The following is a 21691-nucleotide window of genomic DNA, read 5'->3' on the forward strand; positions in this document are numbered from 1 at the left end:
ATAAGCTCAAACCCCAATGTGTGCACACCTGTTAACAGTAGTTCCAGCAGTCATACATGAAGAAAAACCTCAATGGGTGGGTATTTACTGCACTGCAATTGTGTTACTGTTCACATTTATTAAGCATATTACCTAATTTTAACAAATACAGATGTTTCACACCGTCACTGTGTGTATTTTAAAAGTGAAAAAGTTGTTACAACGAATCAAAGGTTTTGACTACATTCTGAAATGTTTACGCTGACAGGCGACATTACTTACAGCATCATGACTTGACTGTAAATGTGCAACCATCACACAAGTTGCCTATTTACATTCGGACTTCATGAGTATATCTTACATGAATCTACTCAATAGATGTCAAAGTTACATTTCACATCAGAGTCTTCTAAGTAGCAGCACTTTTTAATTTTTTTTTAGATTTTAATCTGGACTCCACTGTACACACTGACCATGAAAAATATTACAGTATGAACCAGTGAGATCACAATATATGAGCAACCTACTACATGACTGCACACTGTGTGACTGACATTTCAAAGAAAAGCATACTGTACAGTAATAGATATATGCTGACAATATAATTCATGTTGGAACGATTCAGCTAGTTGTGTGAAATAAGGTAACTTCTGACTAAATTAAACTCAGTTTTAATGGTGTATTTATGTTAGAAACAGGAGGTGCTTCCTTCACTGCTTCCACTTTCACACAAATTGTTCTTTCTTATGGTTAGAACATGTTGAGGTTGGTCCTGCTGCTACACCTAGAGTTACCAAGTCATAGTGTATGTGTCACTTCCTGCTTTCTGTAGCATGGCATTTGTTATAAAGTCATCAAAATGACCAATCTCAGTCTAACTACAGGGGCTAACCTGCACTTTGGTGCTAATTCTGAATGATGGCAAGGTTTAAAAAACTTTTTTGAATAATCTGAGTAACCACAGATTGACTTTAAACATCACATTGTGTATGATGATTGGAGAAGAAAATGAATGAAATAGAACAATTAAAATAGAAAAATGAAAATGCCCCTTTGAAGTGCTGTGTCCTGTGGCAGACAAAAAAAAAAAAAGAAAAACCCCAAAACATACACATTAACAACATTAAGGCTTAATGCTGATGCCACTGGACTGTTCATCCATTGTACGCACTAAAAAACCAGTAACCACAGACAAAAACTCCACACTTAAACTACAAAGAAAGGATTTACAAGATGGAGAATAGGGGAAGGAGAATGAGATCAAGTAAAAGAAATGAAAGATGGAAAGATTTATCTTCAGACTTTCCCACTAGCAGTAAATGCTAATATGGATGTCAGAGTAAGTCACTCTTATTGTTTGGTGTGCAGATATATTTTCTCCCATTTAGAACTGTATTTTCACGTGTTCACTTTGACCACTTTGGTATTGACAGCAAAACATCCATCAGCTTTATAGTCACATTCATTCATATACCGCTGTAACACAGAAGGTTCCAGGTCCCAAGTCAGGTCTAATCAACATTTCCTTTCCACATGGATGAAGGTTTGATCAGCTCGGATTGGCTGTTGGCAGCCTCTCGTTTATCTTTGTCGCCATCTGTTTTAGCTATAGAAGAACCCTGTTTCCTTCCCATAGAGAGCATGCTCATCATGAGTTGTTTAAGTTGTCAGTAGTTGTGCTCCATAAGTTTGGCAGCTGGTGATTTTGTATCATCCGGCCTCCTCACCACATGTGCGTTATGTGCATTGTGTGTTTTTGACGACATGGGGTCTTTAAGCTGCATGCAAGTGTCTTGCTCTGTGTTTCTCAAGTTTGAGTCATAGGTGTTGTTTGTTTTGATTGAGGTGTGTCCGTATGAGATGTCGTTGCGGTGACTGCGTGTCATGGTGACTCTGAAGGTGTGTGTGTGCTGCAATTCCATCTTGTCCTCCTCTGACACTTTGACGAAGGGACACCAAGCAAATGCATGACGGAAACCAGCACGAAACCTGCAGAAAGAAGGGAGAGGTGGTTTTCTGCTTCATGTTTTGGGAAACAGAAACTTGTGGAGGTCAGGATGTTGTTTACCTTTGGTTTAGACAGCAGTAGATGATGGGATTGTACATGGTCGAACTCATCGCCAACCAGAATATGGCCAGGTACACCTGACAAGGAAAGGAAACATGATGCCCAATAAATAGATAATCCAGGCCAAAAGGAATAAATAACAGGCAGAGAGGCAGCTGCTAACCTGCTGGATGTAATGTTGTTTATAAATGTCTCTGTTAAACGATCCCAATATGAAGTAGATGTGGTAGGGCAGCCAGCAGAGGGCAAAGGTCACCACCACGACAACCATCATCTTCACTACCTATGGGAAATCACAGACAAACAATATGCAGTACAAGTCCATGTTACAATTGTATTTTCTATTTAATTTAGTCACATTTAATATCACGTAGCTCAGTTCAGATCAGCAAAATTTAGCCCATCTTGTCTGAGTATTCTGATAATGCAGAAACTTTTAGAGTCCAGAGTTGTAGTTTATGACGCCAGAAAAGTAGAAGGGTGTGTGACCTTTCTCTTGGCTGTTATCTGGCTGTGGTAATGGTCTGTCGCCTCTCCGGGGATATGTCCACCCCACAGCGACTGTCCGACCAGACTGTAGGTCACCAGCATCACCAGCAGAGGGAGCAAGTAGATCAGCAATATCACCGCAAACTGGTAACTACACACAAAAAGAGAAAGTGAGAGAGAGGCTGGTGACTCCTGGAGATTTGAAAAAGAAAATATAACGAACATTAGATTCAGACAAGGGACTTGTCCTTAGTGATTTGATTTTCTAATGATACCACATACCTTGAGAGCTTTTAAGTCTGCAATTACAAATGTTAATAAGTCATTAATAAATAGATTTTGATGCAGACTTTTGGAAACTAGAGGACATGAACCATCCAAATATATATATCCTTCATGTACATGTAGGCTCACAGAATTTGCTGTATACTGATCTGCAAGTCACTGGTGTCATGTTATGAAGACTTTTACAGTAAGTATGCCTTTTCTAAAATGTATAACGTCACGGAGACAGTATGTGATAACTTACAAAATGTATATATGTACGTATGTGCAAGTGTATGCTCATGTGTGCACAAAAAAATTAACAACCTGTTGTTTTATATTATTGATCTGCCTTTTTGTAAATGTCACTGTCTCTCTTTATATCCATGTTTTTTTTTTAAATAAATGTTGTTCTTTCACCTTAGTTGATGTTTTCCTCCATAATCATCAGGCCAGTCGACCATGCACACAGTTCTGGGGTAATAAAATCTTGTCACGCTGTAGTAGCACTGAGGGAAAGCCAATGAAATGGCTACAATCCAAATCACAGCAATCACAACCTTTGTAGAGGTGGAGGACAGGCGGGGCTTCAGAGGGTGGATGATGGCCATGTACCTGAAAAAGGAAGAAAAGGTTTAGTCATGTAGGCTATATGTGTGTATCTTGACCCAAAGATACACAGTCAGAATTCTGATGTTTAACTCTCTGTGACTCTAACCCTTTACCCCCTTTAACCCTTGTGGCACATCTGTGCATTTTTAACATTTTTTAAATGTTGAGTTCTGTTTTCACTCATAAAAATATACCCTGTCATTCATGACACCATCAGATGTGAAATAACAATAAAAAATCTCTTCACTCAAAGTAATTTAAAAGTTCATGCTGTTTTTTTTGTTTGTTTTTTTAATTAAACATAAGAATTTATATGAAATTAAATTTTGAAAGGAGAAAAATGCAGTATATGAGCTATCATCCTGAACAGGTTATTCTCAGCCTAATAAGCTTTACATTTGAAATATCATTCAATTCAAACCACTACTGATGTATGAACGCCCATTCACCTTTAATTCATTTAGTACTTTCACATGAGCACAAGCCTCATATTTTGCTCTGTGAAATGTTCATGAAATGACTACATTGATTCTTAGAGTAGAGGATCAGCACAATGAAATAGGTCTACTCCACAGAAAGAAACCATTCTGCAAAAAAATACCACAGCTCTTTTGTGAACCATATTTTGTGTGGTATTCAGAATTATCTTGGTTTTATCTCAAGGGACTTTAATAGTCGTATGAACAAAAGGCAGAGGCGTATTCATTTATAGATCTGGATTTGTATCAACATGAGGAATATTTATTTACTATTTATTTGTCTGTATGCTTGTCTCTATCTGTCTGTGGTTATATCCTGGCCATCTTCCAAAGTTATAATCGCAATATTTTATTCCTCCCTACATGTCTGTATGATAGGAACAGAATGCAGTGTACTGACAGAGCGTAGAGTAATTGAGGGAAAGAGAGAAGAGGGAAAGACTGAATAATCAAGTAACTGCAGAGACTCACTGGCCATTTACATGTAATTTAAATGAAATATAAATGACCAAGGATAATAGCTAGTCTACTGTAAGTATTTGCATATCTGTTGTGCAAGAACAAGAGTCTTTATGCTCAATGAGGTGAAACCTACATTAAAAAGAAACAGTGCCTCCTGCTGTATCACCTTGAGAATAGTTCACTGATGGCAGCTTGTCATTGAGAGGGTAGAATAATACTAATAAAGGTGAAATAAAAATATTGAATACCAATAATCCCAGTGGCCATGGTAACCCATTGTGAATCTTATACAAAAAAGTAAGTCATTTAGCAACATTACTCAGTATTGCCGCCATAATAGTTAAATGAATCAGCTATGGCTATGAATATTTAATCTAAATTATTCAGGACTGAGAGTGGGATCTTGCATAAAATGATTTGCATCAAAATGATTTGCATTAAAGATGAAATTTAAAAAATAATTTCTTATAGCATTCTGCTATTAGAACAATTGAGAAAAAAAATCTTTAAACTTGTCATCTAAACCCTAAAACATAAGCAGAAATAATAAATAATAAATTAAACAAACAAACTGTAAATAAGACAGGAGAACATGATATTATGTAATCAGTTATTGTGGCTCTGTTGTGTAAAACAATGACCCCTCTCAGGTCTTTTACTTGCATTAACCTTAACTCTCACTTCTCATTTTCATTTTACTTCCTCTAGCCTCGCTCTTTAACCTGTTTTGATAGGCACATGTTACGTCAGTCCTGTCCAGGACAAAAAAGTGCTCTGAGAGTTGTTGCCGCAGTGTGGAAGTAGCCACACACCTTGTGCCAGTTTATGAATGTAGATTGTGTTTCACAGCTTATCTGTTTAATGTGTCATTGGTTTTCCATTTGCTGCTGCAGGTGATTACACGAAAGAAGTGCCTTGAATACAGTCACTTTAACTGATGTTTCAACAAAGTGGAAGTTAATGAGGAGGAATTATGGATTTATAAGCAGATTTTATACCTGATCTGATCCCTGCATATGACTCATTCATCACTACACCTGTCCTGAGCCACAGAGAGCCATGCATCATATATGTCATGTACAAATATGAGAGAATAATGAAATGCTGCATGAAACTCTCCTCTGGAACAATTGCATTGCAGTGTACAGTTACAAGTTTAGTAGCTGCACCTGTGCTATGAAATGCAGTCTCATACAACAGCACTATGAAGTTCATGTTCAGTTTGTGCCAGAGAGAGGAGTGGTGTCAACTCTGTGGTCATTTTTGAGGCTATAATTACTGGTGTACAGGACTGAAATGTATTAACATTCAGTCCCCTCCTGTGTATGTAAATGGGGGTGGGCAAAACATCGGCAACACCCGCAGTCTAATGCAACACCACCACTAACCACAGCCTCAAAAATGATCACAGGTTTCATATAATATTCATTATAGCACTGTTGTTTTAATTTTATTGCATTGGATTGTACAAGTTTACCTAATAAAGTAGTGACTAAACATATCCTGTGTGAAGCACAGTTTTATAGTAAGAACAGACTGGCCATTCATGTTCCAGTAAGCATTAATGACATCTGTGTCTCTGCTGCCTGTTGACCCATATCTCCTTCATGCAGTGTTTTCATCTGTATTGGGTGAACAGTTTCTGCCAATGATGATGTTATTAAGTGATGTTCATGTGTCTGAACAACTGTTTATTTCATAAGAAGTTGCTGTTTAATCTCTAAAGACAAACCCAGTCAGGGGTAACTTCTGGTCTGCCAGTAAAAACCAAAATAGACCGATCAGCCACAACTTTAAAACAAGTGACTGGTTTTAATGTTGTGGCTGATTGGTGTATGTGGGATGACATGTCGTTTTCAGGATATTTAGTATTCATCAACCAGTTTGTTAACCACATTTACAGTTATAATTATAATCCGTAAAGAAAGAAAAATTAATATATCACAGATAGTAGCAGTTAAGTGGGCTATTCGCTAATACAACATGGTTTCTGTGCTGCTGAGTTGACTGTTTCAGGAACTGGTCATCCATCCCTTTTTGACTGTTTGCATAATGCATCTCCTAAATGGTGGATTGTCGGAGTTGAGGATCACTCATTCCATCAGTGTCTAATTGCTGGTTCAAAACAGTCTCGCAGGCACTGACTTGTCCATGTTAACGGCATTTTGGAGGAGAGCACCTGCTTAACTGTAATGTAATAGAAACACATTAAATGGTTCAAGTTAGACCTAATAGGGTCTCTGCACAGGAGAGCTGTTCTTACCTGTCCACTGCGATGGCAGCCATCGAGTATATCGATGAAAACATTGCGGTGATGGGGAAGAAGTTCTGAAATCGGCAGTAGCCCAGGCCAAAGTACCAGTCGTTGTGAAGCGCATACACAAAGTTGAAAAGAGTGTTGAATGTTGCCATGGAAACGTCAGAGAAGGCCAGGTTGACAATGAAGTAGTTGGTTACAGTCCTCATGCGTCTGTGAGCGAGGATAATCCAGATCACTGTGACATTCCCAGTGATGGACACCAGGATGATGAGGGAGTACGCTATAGCCCACAGAGCCACCTGAGAGGAGAGGAGAGAATGATACTGAATTAAACAGAAAATACTATCTCCGAAAAGACTTCATTTTCGGATTTGAAATCACTGGTTTTCTCTTCAAGACAAATAGGCCTCAGTCTGCAAGTAATTGTGAAAAGGGTTTGAAGAGTGCATTAGACAAAGACGCTGCCCATTCAAATATTAACGCAAAACTTTTATTCAATTCTAATCGTATTTATTTCAACACTTTCCTTGAGTGTCTAATTAGTAATATCACAGCTAGATCACAAGACAGTTACATTTTTAGACATATTCAGTACTATTTCTATTTCACTAAGACTACATTTGTCAAACATCTGATTTCTAAAAACGTACTTTTTTTGTTAAGAACAGAGCTTTTACAGAACTTTAGGCCCAGAGTCTCGTTCTTTCTAGTCTTTGATCAGACTTTCCTCTAAATGCTTGCTGGCTCTGCTGGATGTAACGCTCCCAGTGAGAAAGAGCTGTCGCTGACATCCACCAGTTTCATTTCTAATCCTCCCACCTGCCAGTCGGGCTGCTGGAACTGATTCCCAGTCGTCTCGTTTCCGTCCTCCAGCCAGTCGGCGGTCACAGATAAGGGCAATGAAGTGGCCTCCATGTCTCGTTCAACGTGTTGAATAAGACTCTCTGCGTCCATATTTTCTCCCAGTTTACCTGGTGACAGAAACTTTATGTATAACTGTCGGTGTGTTGTGCGCCATGCGTAATGAGACTGAAGGAGGTATAGACTGGTTATATTCTCTTGAAGGAGGCTTATAAATGGGTAAAGATGTCTATGTGGTGTGTGTTTTTCTGTGGCAAACAATAAAACATATTTCATGTATTTAAAGTAGGCTAGAATAATAATAAAACATATTTACAGGCTATAATAATAATAAAACATATTTACCCATCAACTAGACCATGTTAGCTGTACTTTATAAGATTAAAATGCATTTTTCTTTTTGAGCTGCGTTACCTTTACTAGAGTTGCTTTAATATTTATTTTCATTTAAGGTTTTAAAACGACTATACATTTCAGATTTGAGTTAGTCATGTTAATTACTCAGTTTCGCTGTGAAGGCATTTGGTTTGCTGAGCATCAGCAGAGTCGAGTTAATAATCATGCATCATATCACTCTGGTGGCAAGTTTCACAGTCTCCTGATAGCCTAATCTTACGGTAGCATATGTTAGTTTTAATGAACATTGTCCTTGTGCGTTAAATAAAGCTGAGCGCACTTAGTTTTTATGCACATTTGATTGAAAAAAAAGACTTTAACAACTATTACTAAAGCGAAATGAATTCATGAGCTAACATGTACATAATCCAGGCATTTGGCACATACACTCACAATAACAGGGTAATTTGGCTGCAGAAGCGCAACAGCAGTGATAAATTCATGCATTGGACGACCCCGGGGATGTTCTCCTCAAAAATAAGACAATATATCTGTCAGATTATTACTTTCATCTTTCTTACCTCTCTATCTACGCTGTTGAGAGGTCAGTTTTTAACATCCGTTTGCCCAATCCATCGCTATTCCTGTGAGAAGATTAGACTCCTTCTGCGTAATGGACAACCAGGTCCATCCAATAATCCACAAAGACATCTTGATGTGCGCCTCTCTCTCTATCTCCCTCACACACATAGACACACACACACACACACACACACACACACACACACATACACGCATATACAGGCACTCTGTCTCTTTCCTACAATGTGTAAGTTGCTTATCACTGCACAAGCTGCTGAGAGTGACTGAGGCGCACAGACAAGCAGGCACGCGACTGTGCGCGTGGAGCTGGAGCGAGAGAGAGAGAGAGAGAAAGAGAAAGAGAGACAGAGAAGGAAAGAAAGAATCAAATTTAGCTCCTGTTCTCGCTCTGATTTTCAGCTGTAAAATGTTGCAAAAGCAGCTGTTAATGAACCAGAAAATCTTGAAAGAGAAAGAGGTGAGAATGGGATCCATTGTGTGTTATGACTCCAATCTAAAACAAGAGGCAAATGAATACAATATGAGTGGAATAGAGACTAAATTAGCGACATGAGGAGAGAAAGGTGATGAGACCTCCACTGCTATACCTGTAATTTCTGCAGCCATCAGCTCCCAGCTCCCTTGAAATCTGAATCAGTTTTGTGGTGGTTTCAAGTGAAATTGCCTTTAAACTAGCCATTATCTGTTTTCCTCCTTGTCTGTTTGTCACAGCACACAGGAGACACACAGAGAGGGCTGATGCGCAACATGTACAGGGTTAGACCTCTGTGTCTTTGCATGATTTGAGAACGGATAGAGAGGAGATTTCACTATTCATATATTTTCATTATATGTGGATGTAAGCACAATAAATACAGACTCACTCCCTCAGTAAGATGCTTCTTCATTAGAGTTTATAATCAATTCCATTTATACTACATAACCTTTTGTTTCTTTGTTTGTTTTTACGCTAAAAACTCTTTGGGTCCATTCTTGTGGTGATGGTGGTGTTCAACCTACATGCCTCCAGTATGTTGTAGGTTCGGTAATCCACAATCATCGTCATTGTAATCATCATCTGCAATCATCCAGGATCGAGTGAGATTATCCTCCTGCCTGCTCCAGCCGACAAGACCTCTGTTTTTGAGGTTGTGCTTGATATTTTTTTTCTTTTTGTTCCTCTTAGCTCGGCACAATCAGCACATGACATTATTCATCATTATGTTTCTGTTGATCACACTCTCATTTAATGAGCTCTGTTGCTGTGAAAAAGCGAAGAGGTGTTCCATTGAATGGCTTGATATCTAAATTAATTGCAGTGTTTCCTCCGGGATGAGAATTTATCTGAGTTGAAGTGATTGCAGGGTTGAAAATGAGGAGATTGATCAAAAAAGCTGAAACACTTGCAAACTACAGGGCTGTGTTTGCAGATTGGCAGTCGCATAATTAGAGAAGCTGCTGCTGTCTGTGCTGTTAGTTAGAGCTGTGGCATCTGAAACATGACAAGACACTTAAATGTTTCCCCCAGAGACTGAATGAGTCAGTGTTTATGTGCTGCTGCTTTAAGAATATAAACATAAATAAAAGTATTAAAATATGTGTGTGTAAGTTAAGTCCACAGGTGTCTGTGTGCTCTGGTGTTGTGTACAGTATGTGTGTTGTGGAGGGGGCAATTGTTGGCCTGGTGTGAAACACATGCACTGTGTCTATGTGTGTTTGATACAGAGTAAATATGTACTTTTTATCCTATCACTTATCACTAACCATAAGGTGCCACTAGGACGCATACACTTACTGCGCTTTCACAATGTCGGCATTTCACATCTCCACAGTTCAGTGCGGTTCAGTAATAGCTTCTATGCCTCTCTTTCCTCCTGTTTTATCTTTCTTCGTGCTTTGCGTTGCTTTTACTCTCACCCCCCTACCACTTTGTTTGCTGTTATCCTCACATTTATGCTCTTTTTGTGTTTCTCCTCCCTCTGTGTGAGTCTCCCTCCCTCTCAGAGGAAATCAACTGTATGTGTTTGCATGTGTTTGCACAGAAAAAAGAACAGATAGCCGTAGAGTCTGATCTCATTCATCTGGACTCTCTCTATTTTTTTGTTGCATGTGTACAGTATGCAGTGCATGTGTGTACTTTCACATGCCCACTGATCCTTACTGGCCTGCAGGGCCTGCTGCAGGGCGTGTTGAAGGTTTCAGGCAGGGGAATGAAAAGTTTCAACACAGCTGGTGTAACTGTATTCAATAAGTGTGGTCTCCTGAGTGAATCTGAAGCCCGGGGCGTTGTGGGTGAAGGAGTTACCATGGTGACTATCTGAGGCTTGATGAGGAAGGGATGACATGTCCTGTCTACCCATGACTAGCACCAACAAAGACAAACGGCTGCATCAACTCACATTTCCTTGTGTCTTCTGTTAAAAGCTGCACCTGAACACACCACAAGGACTACACTGACACACAAGAACATTTTGCAAAACATCACTGAAGGACAAACAAAAACAATATATATTTTTTGCTAAAGAGAATCTGATATAACAGCCTTGTTTTATTCTTGGGATACAAATTAAGAATATGTCTGATTTGCTTTACTTGACTTTGGTGTCATGCCAAGGTCTTTTGCCTGTTGAAAAAGATAAGAAAAGATGGAGGGGACAAATAAGGAATCACCGCACTAACCGGATGAAAGAAGTAGTGATTCACTTGACTGAACAGCCACTCAGACAATTTTCTCGGCTGCTGATAAGGATCAACTAGAGCCGATACAGACACTGCATACACTAAGGGAAATCGTTGGTGATGCTGCCTCTCGTTTGGGTGTAAAATGTCTGTGTGGTCCTTGGCTGTGTAGTCATCAGTACTTTGCATGCTCTGGGTTTGAATCCGAGCTTCAGAGAATTTAACTCAACAGCAGCCATATTATATAAAACCCTTTCAAAAATACCATGCACCAACATTTTAGATTCATGAGCTTTCACTTTGCACTAAATTCAGATCAAGTTATCACCTATCAATTAGCAACAAACATTACAATGTTTTAATGATGATGTGTACGGAATGTGCTTGCATATGTTTTATTGATCCAGTGTGTGGTTTGTTTGATTTGCCAGTCACAGAGGTGGTGGTGAGTGTGTGTCGCTTTAACAAAGATGCATCAAAAGTTGTGGGCAAGTTTATCTGAGGGATTCATTGGCTGTTTACTTGTTTGAGACACAACACAATAGTAGTGTCCCATTCTGTGTGTCTCTCTATTTCACTTCACCACTAGGGGGCAAAATGACATGTTTGAGCAAAGACTGTGTATGGTTTTAAATGACTGTTTAATCCATTAAAAATCTGTGCTACTAATAGCTGTATTTGAAAACTGTATCAAATCATGCTTAAAAAAGCAGAAATAAATTATTGAAAGTGTGTAATACTAATCCTGTTTCTGTGTGATTATACTATACTCCACCATGTCCATCTGAGGCTCATACATGTCTGTTATTAGTAGATGATTAATACTTCATGGAAACACATGACAATTGGTATCTGGTTGCACAATTCAAATTTACCAGTGGTCAAAAAAAGAAGGGGGGTGAGTATTAGTGTGTGTGTGTAGGAGCACTGTTTTTGGGGTTATAACCTGATCTCAATGAGGCTTTTACCTGGTTAAATAAAGGAAAAGAAGCGGAAATATAATGAGCCAATCATTCTTGGACACGCGCCCTAGCAGAGGAGGTTATAGGTATTGAAATCCATTTTGAGGTTCAGCGGTCTAAAACAATTGTATTTCACAGAAGGCATCATTCATTAAAAAAACAACTCTCAATAAACATAAAAACTGTTATAATGTAAATCTCCCCGTCCCTCCCATTTTCCCAGTTCATCTCAGCCCATTGATCTCCCATCCATCCACCCATTCATCCGTCCTTCCATCCCTGCTTCACGCTTACAGGTGTGGTGACGAAGACAACGCGGAAGTGTGCTGTCAACAGCAGCGCAGTAAGCCGCGGAAGTTAACTGTCCCTCAGGCAGACACGATGTCCAACAACAACGAGATCCGATACTGTCACAGGTTTTCCTACATTTGTCTCAAGTTCCTCCTGTTCTCCTATGCCATCAGCTGGTGGGTGAGTACTGCCATGGTTATCTTTTGTTAAAGAGGAGCGTTCGCTTTGTTGGGACAGATCCCGGCTGGAGGAGGTGAGACAGACAGGGTGTGTGTGTTTCAGCTGGGACAGCTTGTGCTGTTTAGCTCCATAGGAAAAAATACGAGTAGACCTTGGTGTGGCAAGGGAAAGATCGAGACAAGACTTTGTCTCCTTTTGAAATTACAGCTTTGAGTTTTGTGCTCCACAGCTTTGAAGCGACAGGTGTTGTACCTGTTGCTGTAATGTTATTTTGCAAGGTTGAATCATACAACATAACCGTCTGCCTGCTCCAAGGTAGCCACACCCTCCTCTGTGCACCTTTACCCTACTCTTATCTGACTCATATAGACACTGTATAAATACACAGAGAGAGGAGAGAAAAGATAAAAGGAAGAAAGAGGATCAACAGATTCAGGCTATAAGAGAAACCCTAAACTGTACCCGAGTCATGTGTGGGCCACCACCTGACAGACCAGCAAAGTGATTTCAGGAAATGAAAATGAAATAAAGGGACAGCATTTTACTGCTTGAAATGACAAAGTTGGTCAAGTAATGGTTCATCCTTTTAGGCTACTTACAAATATAATTCTTCGTGTGTGGTAGCCTAGAGTTAGGTATTAGCATATCTTTGTAAAGTTTTCAAAGATATTTCTGAGAATATATTTAATTTAATACAGAAGTAGACAAACAACATTAACATACTAGAGTGGAAGTAGTGTGTAGTTGAGTGCAATTTAAACAAGGGAGGCAACACTAAAATTCAAATAGATAGGACTAAGTATAAATGCAAGACAATTACTATCGGCAGACAGCTCCTTGTCCCTGGTAATAAACAGTACATCCATCATTTGATGGACCTGCACTGTCGTCTTAGCTCATCCACTTGCTCTAGAATAGTTGAAGCCACAGTCTACAGGTGCTTGATGTAATTTTTAATGAAAATGAAAGAGCTGCCAAAAAAAGACCCATCATCTGATTCGGGACTCATTACTGTGTCTTTTAGATCAGACAGAATAGGAGTCTCTCACACACGTGAAATGATAATAATGCATGATTCAAGTGCCACTGTTTTGTAAATAAGTTACTGAAAGCCTGGCCTAATTGTTCAAACCATTAATTTGTTGTCAATAGTTGTCAATAACTGCTGATAGAAATATACTGTATATGAACAGAACAAGGTCACTAAGAATATGAATGGATCTGCTGATCAAACAGCTCAGGGAGGGTAACTGATGGCTTTGTGCTGCCTCCGCATGCCTAGATTACTCACAGGGACAGTGGGCAGATGTACAGGGGCCGAGGACCATGAAAGGCCACAGAAGCCACAGTTAGGATAATTATGCTGTGTCTTTCTTCAAGGAGAAATTAGGAGTCTGCGTGACAGAAATACAAACACCTACACAGCAATAAGAGGCTACATTTTATCTCTAAGACAGTGTTTTCAGTCGAGACTTTTTGTCCTACCTATGTACTTATTGATTCTACGAATCATATATTCAACTGCAATGGACTTTGTCCAATGTGCTTTAATTTGTTCTGAAGATGCAGTGATTTGTCAAAACAAGGATGGGAGGCCTTAATGATAATAATTTCACTTTATTTTTCTGCCTTGAAACAACTTTGATCTCACTAAAACAAGTTGTTCTGATGGCTTACATTATGTCAGTGTTTTTAAGAATAAAGATTTTATGCAGCCTAGCCAAACCCCACAACCACTCCCTCTCATAGACAACATGACAGATTGTATATTTGTGCAGACAGATGGCTGATTGAGACGACACTTGGTGCACGAAGAAAATCACTTTTTCTGAAATGCTTATTTACAGAGAGAGAGAGAGAGAGAGAGAGAGGGAGGGATAGTGTGGCAGAGAGAGGTGAAGGAGTCGGTAATGGGTGTATTATGTAGAATGAATGCTGCCTTGATAGAAAGCGGTGAAACAGATTAAGAAGTTATATTTACTTTGCTGCGACAGCTTGTTGATTCAGTCGTATTAAAGAGGTATTCTCATAGCACACTGTTCCTGAGGAATGTGGTGCGGGATGATACTGTCGAGAACAAGGAGTTGTTTAGGTCATATTGTCACATCCTGTAGGAAAATGGTCGCACACTGAGTGCTAAAAGTGGTGTTGGTGTATTATAACGGGCCCCAACAGAGATCCTGCCAAAATGTTTCATGAAGCAGGTGTGTGGGACTTATTTTTAGCTGGCTGCATGGTGCTCTCAGTGACACTTCCACATTTCTTGTCATGATGGAAACAACAAATGCTGATACAACTATGGACTATGATACAACAACAGGCAGCATTGCAGAGAAGCATTGGCCAAGTATTCTCATAGTGATTTATTAGGAAGTTGCCCAAACAAATTTCCGTGGCGTATTTATGACCTCAGACCTTTGCTTTCTCATATCTTAACTGGTCTTTTAAACATTTAAAAGATTATTGAAGAATATTATTGGCTCAGCTGTCTTGTTTTCAGTTTTTTTTCAATGACTTGTTCTTCACATTGACTCTGTGTCCCAGAGGACAGGATATCCGTGTAGTGGAGATCAGCTGCTGAGGCTGTCAACAGCCAAGCAAAGTAGCATATGTTGCAGGAACAATGCACAGGAGATGGTGAGTTATTTTGTGCTCACTGTGGAAAATGATTTAAGTCATGAAAGGACAATAGCTTAATGTGATTTAGCTTTATTGTGTGTGATCAAAGATGTTCCGGTTGACAAAGACTAAAACCAAAACCAAAACATGTGGGCGAGAATACCGCAGGCGTGTTTTACAGTCTTTGGAAGCCGCTCTGAGGTAAATTGTTATTCCACAACAGTAGAGACATAATGCAAACAGAGCATTTGCTAGGCAGAGGTTATTATTTTAATTACTGGGACATCATTGGAGGTATGTAAAAGAATTTTTCTGTCAGTTGTCAGTTATGATTGTTATCTGTAATAATCTGTTTATTCTTGTCAGTTTAATCTCAGAGTAATTCTAAAACAACAGAAGTTGGTTTTTTTTAAGATAACCATCCTAACTGTGATCCCAGCTCTGAACGTCTTGTTCTCTTCACTCCAGTCTGCTGCATGAGGTTATCTGCCTTTCTTAACTTGTATTTACCCAGTGAAGGTTTATTTAACACTGGTTCATACAGATAACACACGGAAACACCTTCACACTTTGGGACTTACCAGCTTAATGTCATTCTTTGACTTTTGACCACTGAATTTATGAATTGTTTTTTTAAACGTCTGTCTGCAGCTTATCCTGGTTTCAAAGCTACATTTGAGTTTCAGCCGTGTATGCCCCCATAGAGCAGTTAGTCAAGTGCACTGATAGGACCGTTAAGTTGTTTTAGCAGAGTGTAATAGATTTTATAATCCAACTTAACCTTGGTCTAATGCCCTGATATTTTCACTAAGTCATCTGCTGCTAAGTGCATGAGGATAAACACAGTACTGCCTGTGCTATTATATTATCACAGCTATTTTAGTTAAGATTTGTTTACATGAACCATGAGTGATTCACAAACCAACAAGACTCTTTGTACAGATATATCACTCCTGAATGTTGACATTTTATTGTTGGCACAAATTTAAAGTTGCTCTGTTTAAAATGCTGTCAGCTGAATGGAAGTGAGTTTCGGGGTGGGTGACCAGCCAGCAGCAAAATACCATAACAGACAGCAAGCAGGGACATGTAAGGAGAAGACATCACGGTGGAGTATAAACATTGCTCGGACCTTCAGAACGCACCGATGAGTTCTCATTTTCCTTCTTTCCCTCCTTCCTTTGCTTCCTCCTCTTCCCTGACATGTTGTCCATCTTAATTTGGAAAGGCTGGAGATAGATTGTGGGGAGGCTGACAGCAATTAGCAAAAAATTTGTCAAAGAATGAGCAGTATTCAGTAGCAACATGCTGTGAGTGTACGTGCGTGTGTGTGTGTGTGTGTGTGTGTGTGTGTGTGCGTGTGTGTGTGTTTGTGTGTGTGTGTGTTTTGAGACTCTGAATCAAAAAGGTTGCCCCACCTTTTAACAGTTTTTCTGTTGACTGACTGCTGGTGTGGGGTAATAACCAACTCAGCAAGTGTGTAGTGTGAAAACAAACAAAAATGTAATCAACTGTAAAACCACTGAAAATTGTTTAAAATGGTTCAATAGCTGTGTCTCGTGAAATTGGCTGGCCTTTGCTACAAAAACAAACCTGAAGTTTTAAAAAGTAATTTTTTTTTTTTTTTTTTTTTTTTAAATACAGGGTGTCTTCTTCTGGTTCCTTGTGCAGCAGAAGCTCCAGTTTTAGTGAAAAACTGTATTGTGTTTATTGTGTTTGGCAGCCTACAGGTAAATGTAAAATGTACATGTGTTGCAGAACATTGCAAGGAAGCACACTCACTTGACCCTTACATAAAGGTTGGGTACATACATAAAGGACAACAAAATAATTGATGCAGACCTGCATGTGCCCTTGTGCAATTTGCCAGTAATTGAATCTTGAATCTATGCAAGTTGCCTTCTTGATTTTAGATTTGCTCGTAGAACATTGTAGCTCTTTAGTCTGTGTCACGATCAACAATAACAGTAGTAACACCGATTACAGTGAAGTTGTATGTAAATGTATTCTTGCATTTTAGCATATTAGTGCTGGCTTATATATTTTTGTTGCCAGTAACTGCATTGTTTCAGTGGAAACTTTCATCAGTCATCAATTGAGCTTCAAAGTGATTGTGCTTTGTCTGTGTCTTAATAATTATTATTATTATTATTATTATTTGACAGGGACAGATTCAATAATATAATATAATATTATCCAGTGCAAGTATCATAGTGTTTATTGTAGATGCTAATTTACAACACATTTAGTAGTAACTCAGCTACAGAAAATCAGAGTAAATCATGAGTTAAGTCTGTTCCTTGGTGGCTTCCTGTTTCAGTTTAGTAAAAAACAGACTTGATGTTATCAGTCTCTACACACTGTTCATGACCTTTTAAATAAGAGTCAAACCATGACCGTGACCGTTGTGACAAATTACACATTGAGAGTTTTGTGTTGTGATTTATGGTATGAAATGCCTCTTTTTAAATCTATGAACACTGCACCTAACTACATTTCCTTTATCAAGTCACTGTCTTATATTTTCTAATAGTAAACAAGTGGCCGACTCTGTGGAATGGTTATGTCTGAGGCTCAAATGTAAAGGGTGCAAATTATGGTTTGTCTGCAAGTAATGGAGCAGTTGTTCTGAGACAGTCTTCTCCAGACAGGACTGGAAGAAGACTAATTGGTCTGTAGTTGCTAATCTCTTCAGCGTCCCCGGATTTTAAAATGGGCATTACCAAAGCATTTTTTCATCCATGCGGGAATAGCCCCGTTTTGATGGAATTAATTAATAAGATGAATAAAGCGCTGAACCAGAATGCTGAAGAAATACCGTATCTAGGTTATGTAGGCCTTTATCCTTTGAGGATGTGGTATTTAGATCGTTAAGATTTCCAGACAACTGATGGGTCAACTTCCCCAATCGCAAGTGATATGAGGGGAGTTTTCTTAGACAGACTGAATGAAGAAATCATTAAATCTGTTAGCAACTTGTACATGATGAAAGATGATGTCTTCCCCATTTGTAAATTCATGTTTGTGGGTAACACTGGCCTTCAGTTTTATCAAACTATTTAGTTGTTTCCAGATTATATTACCTTTTCCTTTAGTCTCTGATAGGACTTGAATATAATTTTTTGCTTTTTAAAATGTGTGGTTCATTTACTACCTGATTTCCCAGTCCTGGAAATAATTGCAAGTAAGTGTAATTTTGAGTTTTAGGTCTTCAGAGAAAAATCACTTTTTGCTTCATTAACTGACAATATAGTGTCATTTAGCTACAGGGGCTGTATTTGTCTCTGTGACATTTTGCGTTTTTTAATAAACAATAAACAAAAGGTTTGTTTGTAAATATTAAATATTAGTGTCTGAGTGTTACTGTCTGTTGAGATCTATTGAGATGTTTGTTTGAAAAGATGTTGAGGTGCAAAGATCATGCAAACTAGCAATTCTTCTGTTGAAAGTGATTCCAATGAAAACTATGAACCGTGGGGTCTTTAAATTATTGTACCTGGGACATTGTCTCTGGAAGTGCTTGTTGCTATTGATGTTATTTTTTGAGAGTTTATTTTCTACCATTTATTCCACTCACATCCTTTGTAGCATCAAAATGTCGTACCTCAGAAACTTAGCATAAACAACCAAAACCATCTTCATGTCTCGATAATGTTATAGCTAAAAACAAAAACAACTTGATTCTCTTTAATTATTATGTTTACAAGAAGGTTTCTTATAAGTTAATGAAATTGACCTTTTAAAGAAGCATCAATTTAACAGCTTTAATTTCTACGTAAATGAGCATTGATTTGATATATTCTTCACTTAGTAGCTAGTGCTGTACAGCTGCTTAGAAGTGGAGGGATTCTTCCAGTCTTTAGTTGCGGCCTTAAACTGAATGTCTCACCATGCAGCCCAGACCTCTTAAGGACCCTTGGAGGAGTCTCTTGTGACTGACCTGTTTACATATGTTTGAGAAGAGAGCCTGCAATTAGTATCCATTAATGGCTGTACCGTACTGGTTGAGACCACTTCTATTTCTGTCGTACAAACACAAACCAGGCAGTTGATCGGTGTACACTACTATTTGAACACTACAAAAGCCATGCGACAAATTATATTTGGCCCCTTTAATTGGAGGCTTGTCAGATCCTCTAAATTGTTGAAATGAAAAAATGTGATGCCATTTGAACAGAAGAAAAGACATTTCAGTGGTGATATTGATAAATTGATTTTCGGAAGACTGATGTAGTGGGTGTATGATGGCGCCTTGTTCTCATGGTGTACATAAAGCGTCAACCAGTGACCCTTTTAAGTTTCTGAGCTACAGAGATATTATTTTAGTGTCTGAGTCGGTGGCCTCACAGGAGGAAAGTCCTGAGCCAAGTCAGTAATTCTGTGATACACTGATAGAGTCTCTGTACCCACCTGTCATCTGATTAAACCCAGCCTTTTAGAAACCTGATCAATGAAGGTCTGTATAGAAGAATACCTGGTTAGATGCATGAAAACCGAACACTGAAGGACTGAAAAAGAAAGAATCACAAAGACAGTGATAGAGAGAAGTGTGTATGTGTGTTTCTTTTCACAGTCTAGACAGATTATCTGCTTCACAGCATTGACAGTTCTTCAAAATTCTATAGTCAGGCCTGAATTAGTTATTGAATTATGGTGGAGTAATTGAGTGAGAGAAGGACACCAAAACTGAGAGGTGTGTGTGTGTGTGTGTGTCAGTGTGTGTGTGCACGCGCGTGTACTTTAGACATCATTGTTCCCAGCAGATTCACTGTATCCCCAACTGAAGAGCCTCAGAGAACCTAATTAAAGAAAGCTGTCATTTACAATAACAGCAGTGAATTGTCTGTTACTGCAGTCCACTCCGGTCTGATGAAAATGCAGGTTATAATTAGTATAATTCCCTTGAAGCACAGGCAGACACAAGTTGCTTTCTTGCTACTGAGAGAGTATATCTCTCACCAAATGTACCATGAAAATACACAGTATAATCATATTAGCTCAACATAAACATTAGCAAGCGCAGCGTGTGGCTTTTAGAATGACAGTTTAACAAAGTAAAATAAAGACAAACAAAACAAATACCTCGTTGGCTGCGTGCTACAACAGAGGGAGTAGGCGTTGAGTCTTGCTTATAACTGTTCACATCTCATTAAAGTCTATTGTTACCAGCATAAACTTTCACTGGATCATATACAATGTCCATGCAGTGTCCATGCTTGCTGCTTGTATCAACCTTGTTGCATGTTGTGTAGTGCCTTTATTTTGGTTTTATAAAACATTACAATAATGGAATTAATAATAAAACTGGCACAACTGCCAGTGAGTAATGACATATGGTCATCTATACAGGATTCTTCACATGACACTTAAATAATTGCATTATTTATTCCAGTAAGGCAACAAGATAAACATGTTTTCCAGTATTCGACATCTCTTGTTCATTATATATATTACTCATAATATGTGCAGTAGCCATATAAGTATTTACATAAGTACTACATAAATGTTCTGTGTTAGTTATTTAAGTTTGCTGGGTAGAATCAGTAAGTGATGTGAAAATTATTCTAATTGAAGAAGCTGATTTAATACTGGATTTAGATTTGACCAAACACCAACACTAGTTTACAGAATCTGCCTCTGTCATTGTATCTTGCAACCTGGTGACACCATGACTGTCCTCCGCCAATGCTTCTTTATTCATAATCTGTTTTTCATTTGTCTATATTGTATATGTGTGGAGACAGTTTTGAGCCTTTGTCTTTGGCCCACCACATGCTTTCTTCTTTTAGTCATATTTAAAGCTACTGAAATTATATGAATTCAGAAATACTACATGTTTCCACTTATGTTCAAGCTGATGACTGACCCATGCTGTCTACTTCACCTTTGTGTTTCCAGTTAATTGGTGGATTTATCCTGGCTATTGGCATATATGCTGAGGTGGAGAGACAACGCTACAAGACACTGGAGGGGGTGTTTTTGGCTCCAGCTATAATCCTGATCCTCCTGGGAATCATAATGTTTATTGTTTCATTCATCGGAGTCTTGGCTTCACTCAGGGATAATCTAACTCTATTGAAAGTGGTGAGTGTTGTCCTTACAGCCAAAAAATGTATTTTCTAAACAATAAAGTACCTGCTAGGATCCTTAGTCTGTAAATGTTCTATTTATTCTTTGTTTCTGTTTTGTTTTTATAGTGGCACACCATAAGAGCAATACTTTCACTGTGTATTCATTGTGTGATTTCTGGTCTTAAAGCTGCTTTACTTATAAACCAGTGTGTTGACTTTCACCTTGATTTGTACCAATGAATCAGTTTGAAAAAACTATAAAACCTGCCAAAAATATAGATAAACATACACTCGGAAAGCACTTTATTAGAAACACGCCGTACTAATACTCAGTAGGGTCTCCATTCGCTCTCAAGCTGCCTCAGTTCTTTGTGGCATTGATTCCACAAGATGCTGGAGATATTCCTTTGAGATTCTGGTCCAATCTTCATTTCTGCAGTTTTTTCATTTTCACATTCCTGCTGCCAAACTCCTGTTCTATCACATCCCAAAGGTTT

At 38.6% G+C, this 21691-nt stretch overlaps 2 protein-coding genes across 2 annotated transcripts in view; one reads left to right on the forward strand and one right to left on the reverse strand.

Annotated features, from left to right (window-relative positions):
* Positions 1 to 48: 48 nt before the first annotated feature.
* tacr2 (tachykinin receptor 2) lies at positions 49 to 9014 on the reverse strand. The gene is made up of 8 exons (XM_056398451.1): positions 8392 to 9014; positions 7433 to 7584; positions 6617 to 6912; positions 3221 to 3415; positions 2537 to 2687; positions 2211 to 2330; positions 2048 to 2124; positions 49 to 1968 (listed from the first exon to the last, which is right to left on the reverse strand). The coding sequence occupies exons 2-8, from the start codon at positions 7565 to 7567 to the stop codon at positions 1647 to 1649; spliced, it is 1296 nt and encodes a 431-aa protein (XP_056254426.1). The 5' UTR covers positions 7568 to 7584; positions 8392 to 9014; the 3' UTR covers positions 49 to 1646.
* A 3348-nt stretch (positions 9015 to 12362) lies between these two features.
* The window catches only part of tspan15 (tetraspanin 15), a 36900-nt gene continuing 27571 nt past the window's right edge, over positions 12363 to 21691 (forward strand). The window contains exons 1-2 of the mRNA XM_056382141.1: positions 12363 to 12504; positions 21022 to 21207. Of these exons, the coding sequence (XP_056238116.1) occupies positions 12415 to 12504; positions 21022 to 21207 (276 nt within the window). The 5' untranslated portion in view covers positions 12363 to 12414. The remainder of the gene's footprint in view (positions 12505 to 21021; positions 21208 to 21691) is intronic.

This window comes from Seriola aureovittata, chromosome 1 (genome assembly GCF_021018895.1).
Source record: "Seriola aureovittata isolate HTS-2021-v1 ecotype China chromosome 1, ASM2101889v1, whole genome shotgun sequence".
In the NCBI taxonomy this organism is placed as follows: Eukaryota; Metazoa; Chordata; class Actinopteri; order Carangiformes; family Carangidae; genus Seriola; species Seriola aureovittata.

Bases quoted from the DNA above. Each gene is read 5' to 3' on its own strand.
- tacr2 (XM_056398451.1), bottom strand. From the start codon at position 7,567: ATGGACGCAGAGAGTCTTATTCAACACGTTGAACGAGACATGGAGGCC. The intron at 6,913-7,432 runs GTGGGAGGATTA...CTCTCCTCTCAG, and splicing joins TCCAGCAGCCCGACTGGCAG to GTGGCTCTGTGGGCTATAGC. The intron at 2,688-3,220 runs GTGAAAGAACAA...TTTTGTGTGTAG, and splicing joins GGAGGAAAACATCAACTAAG to TTACCAGTTTGCGGTGATAT.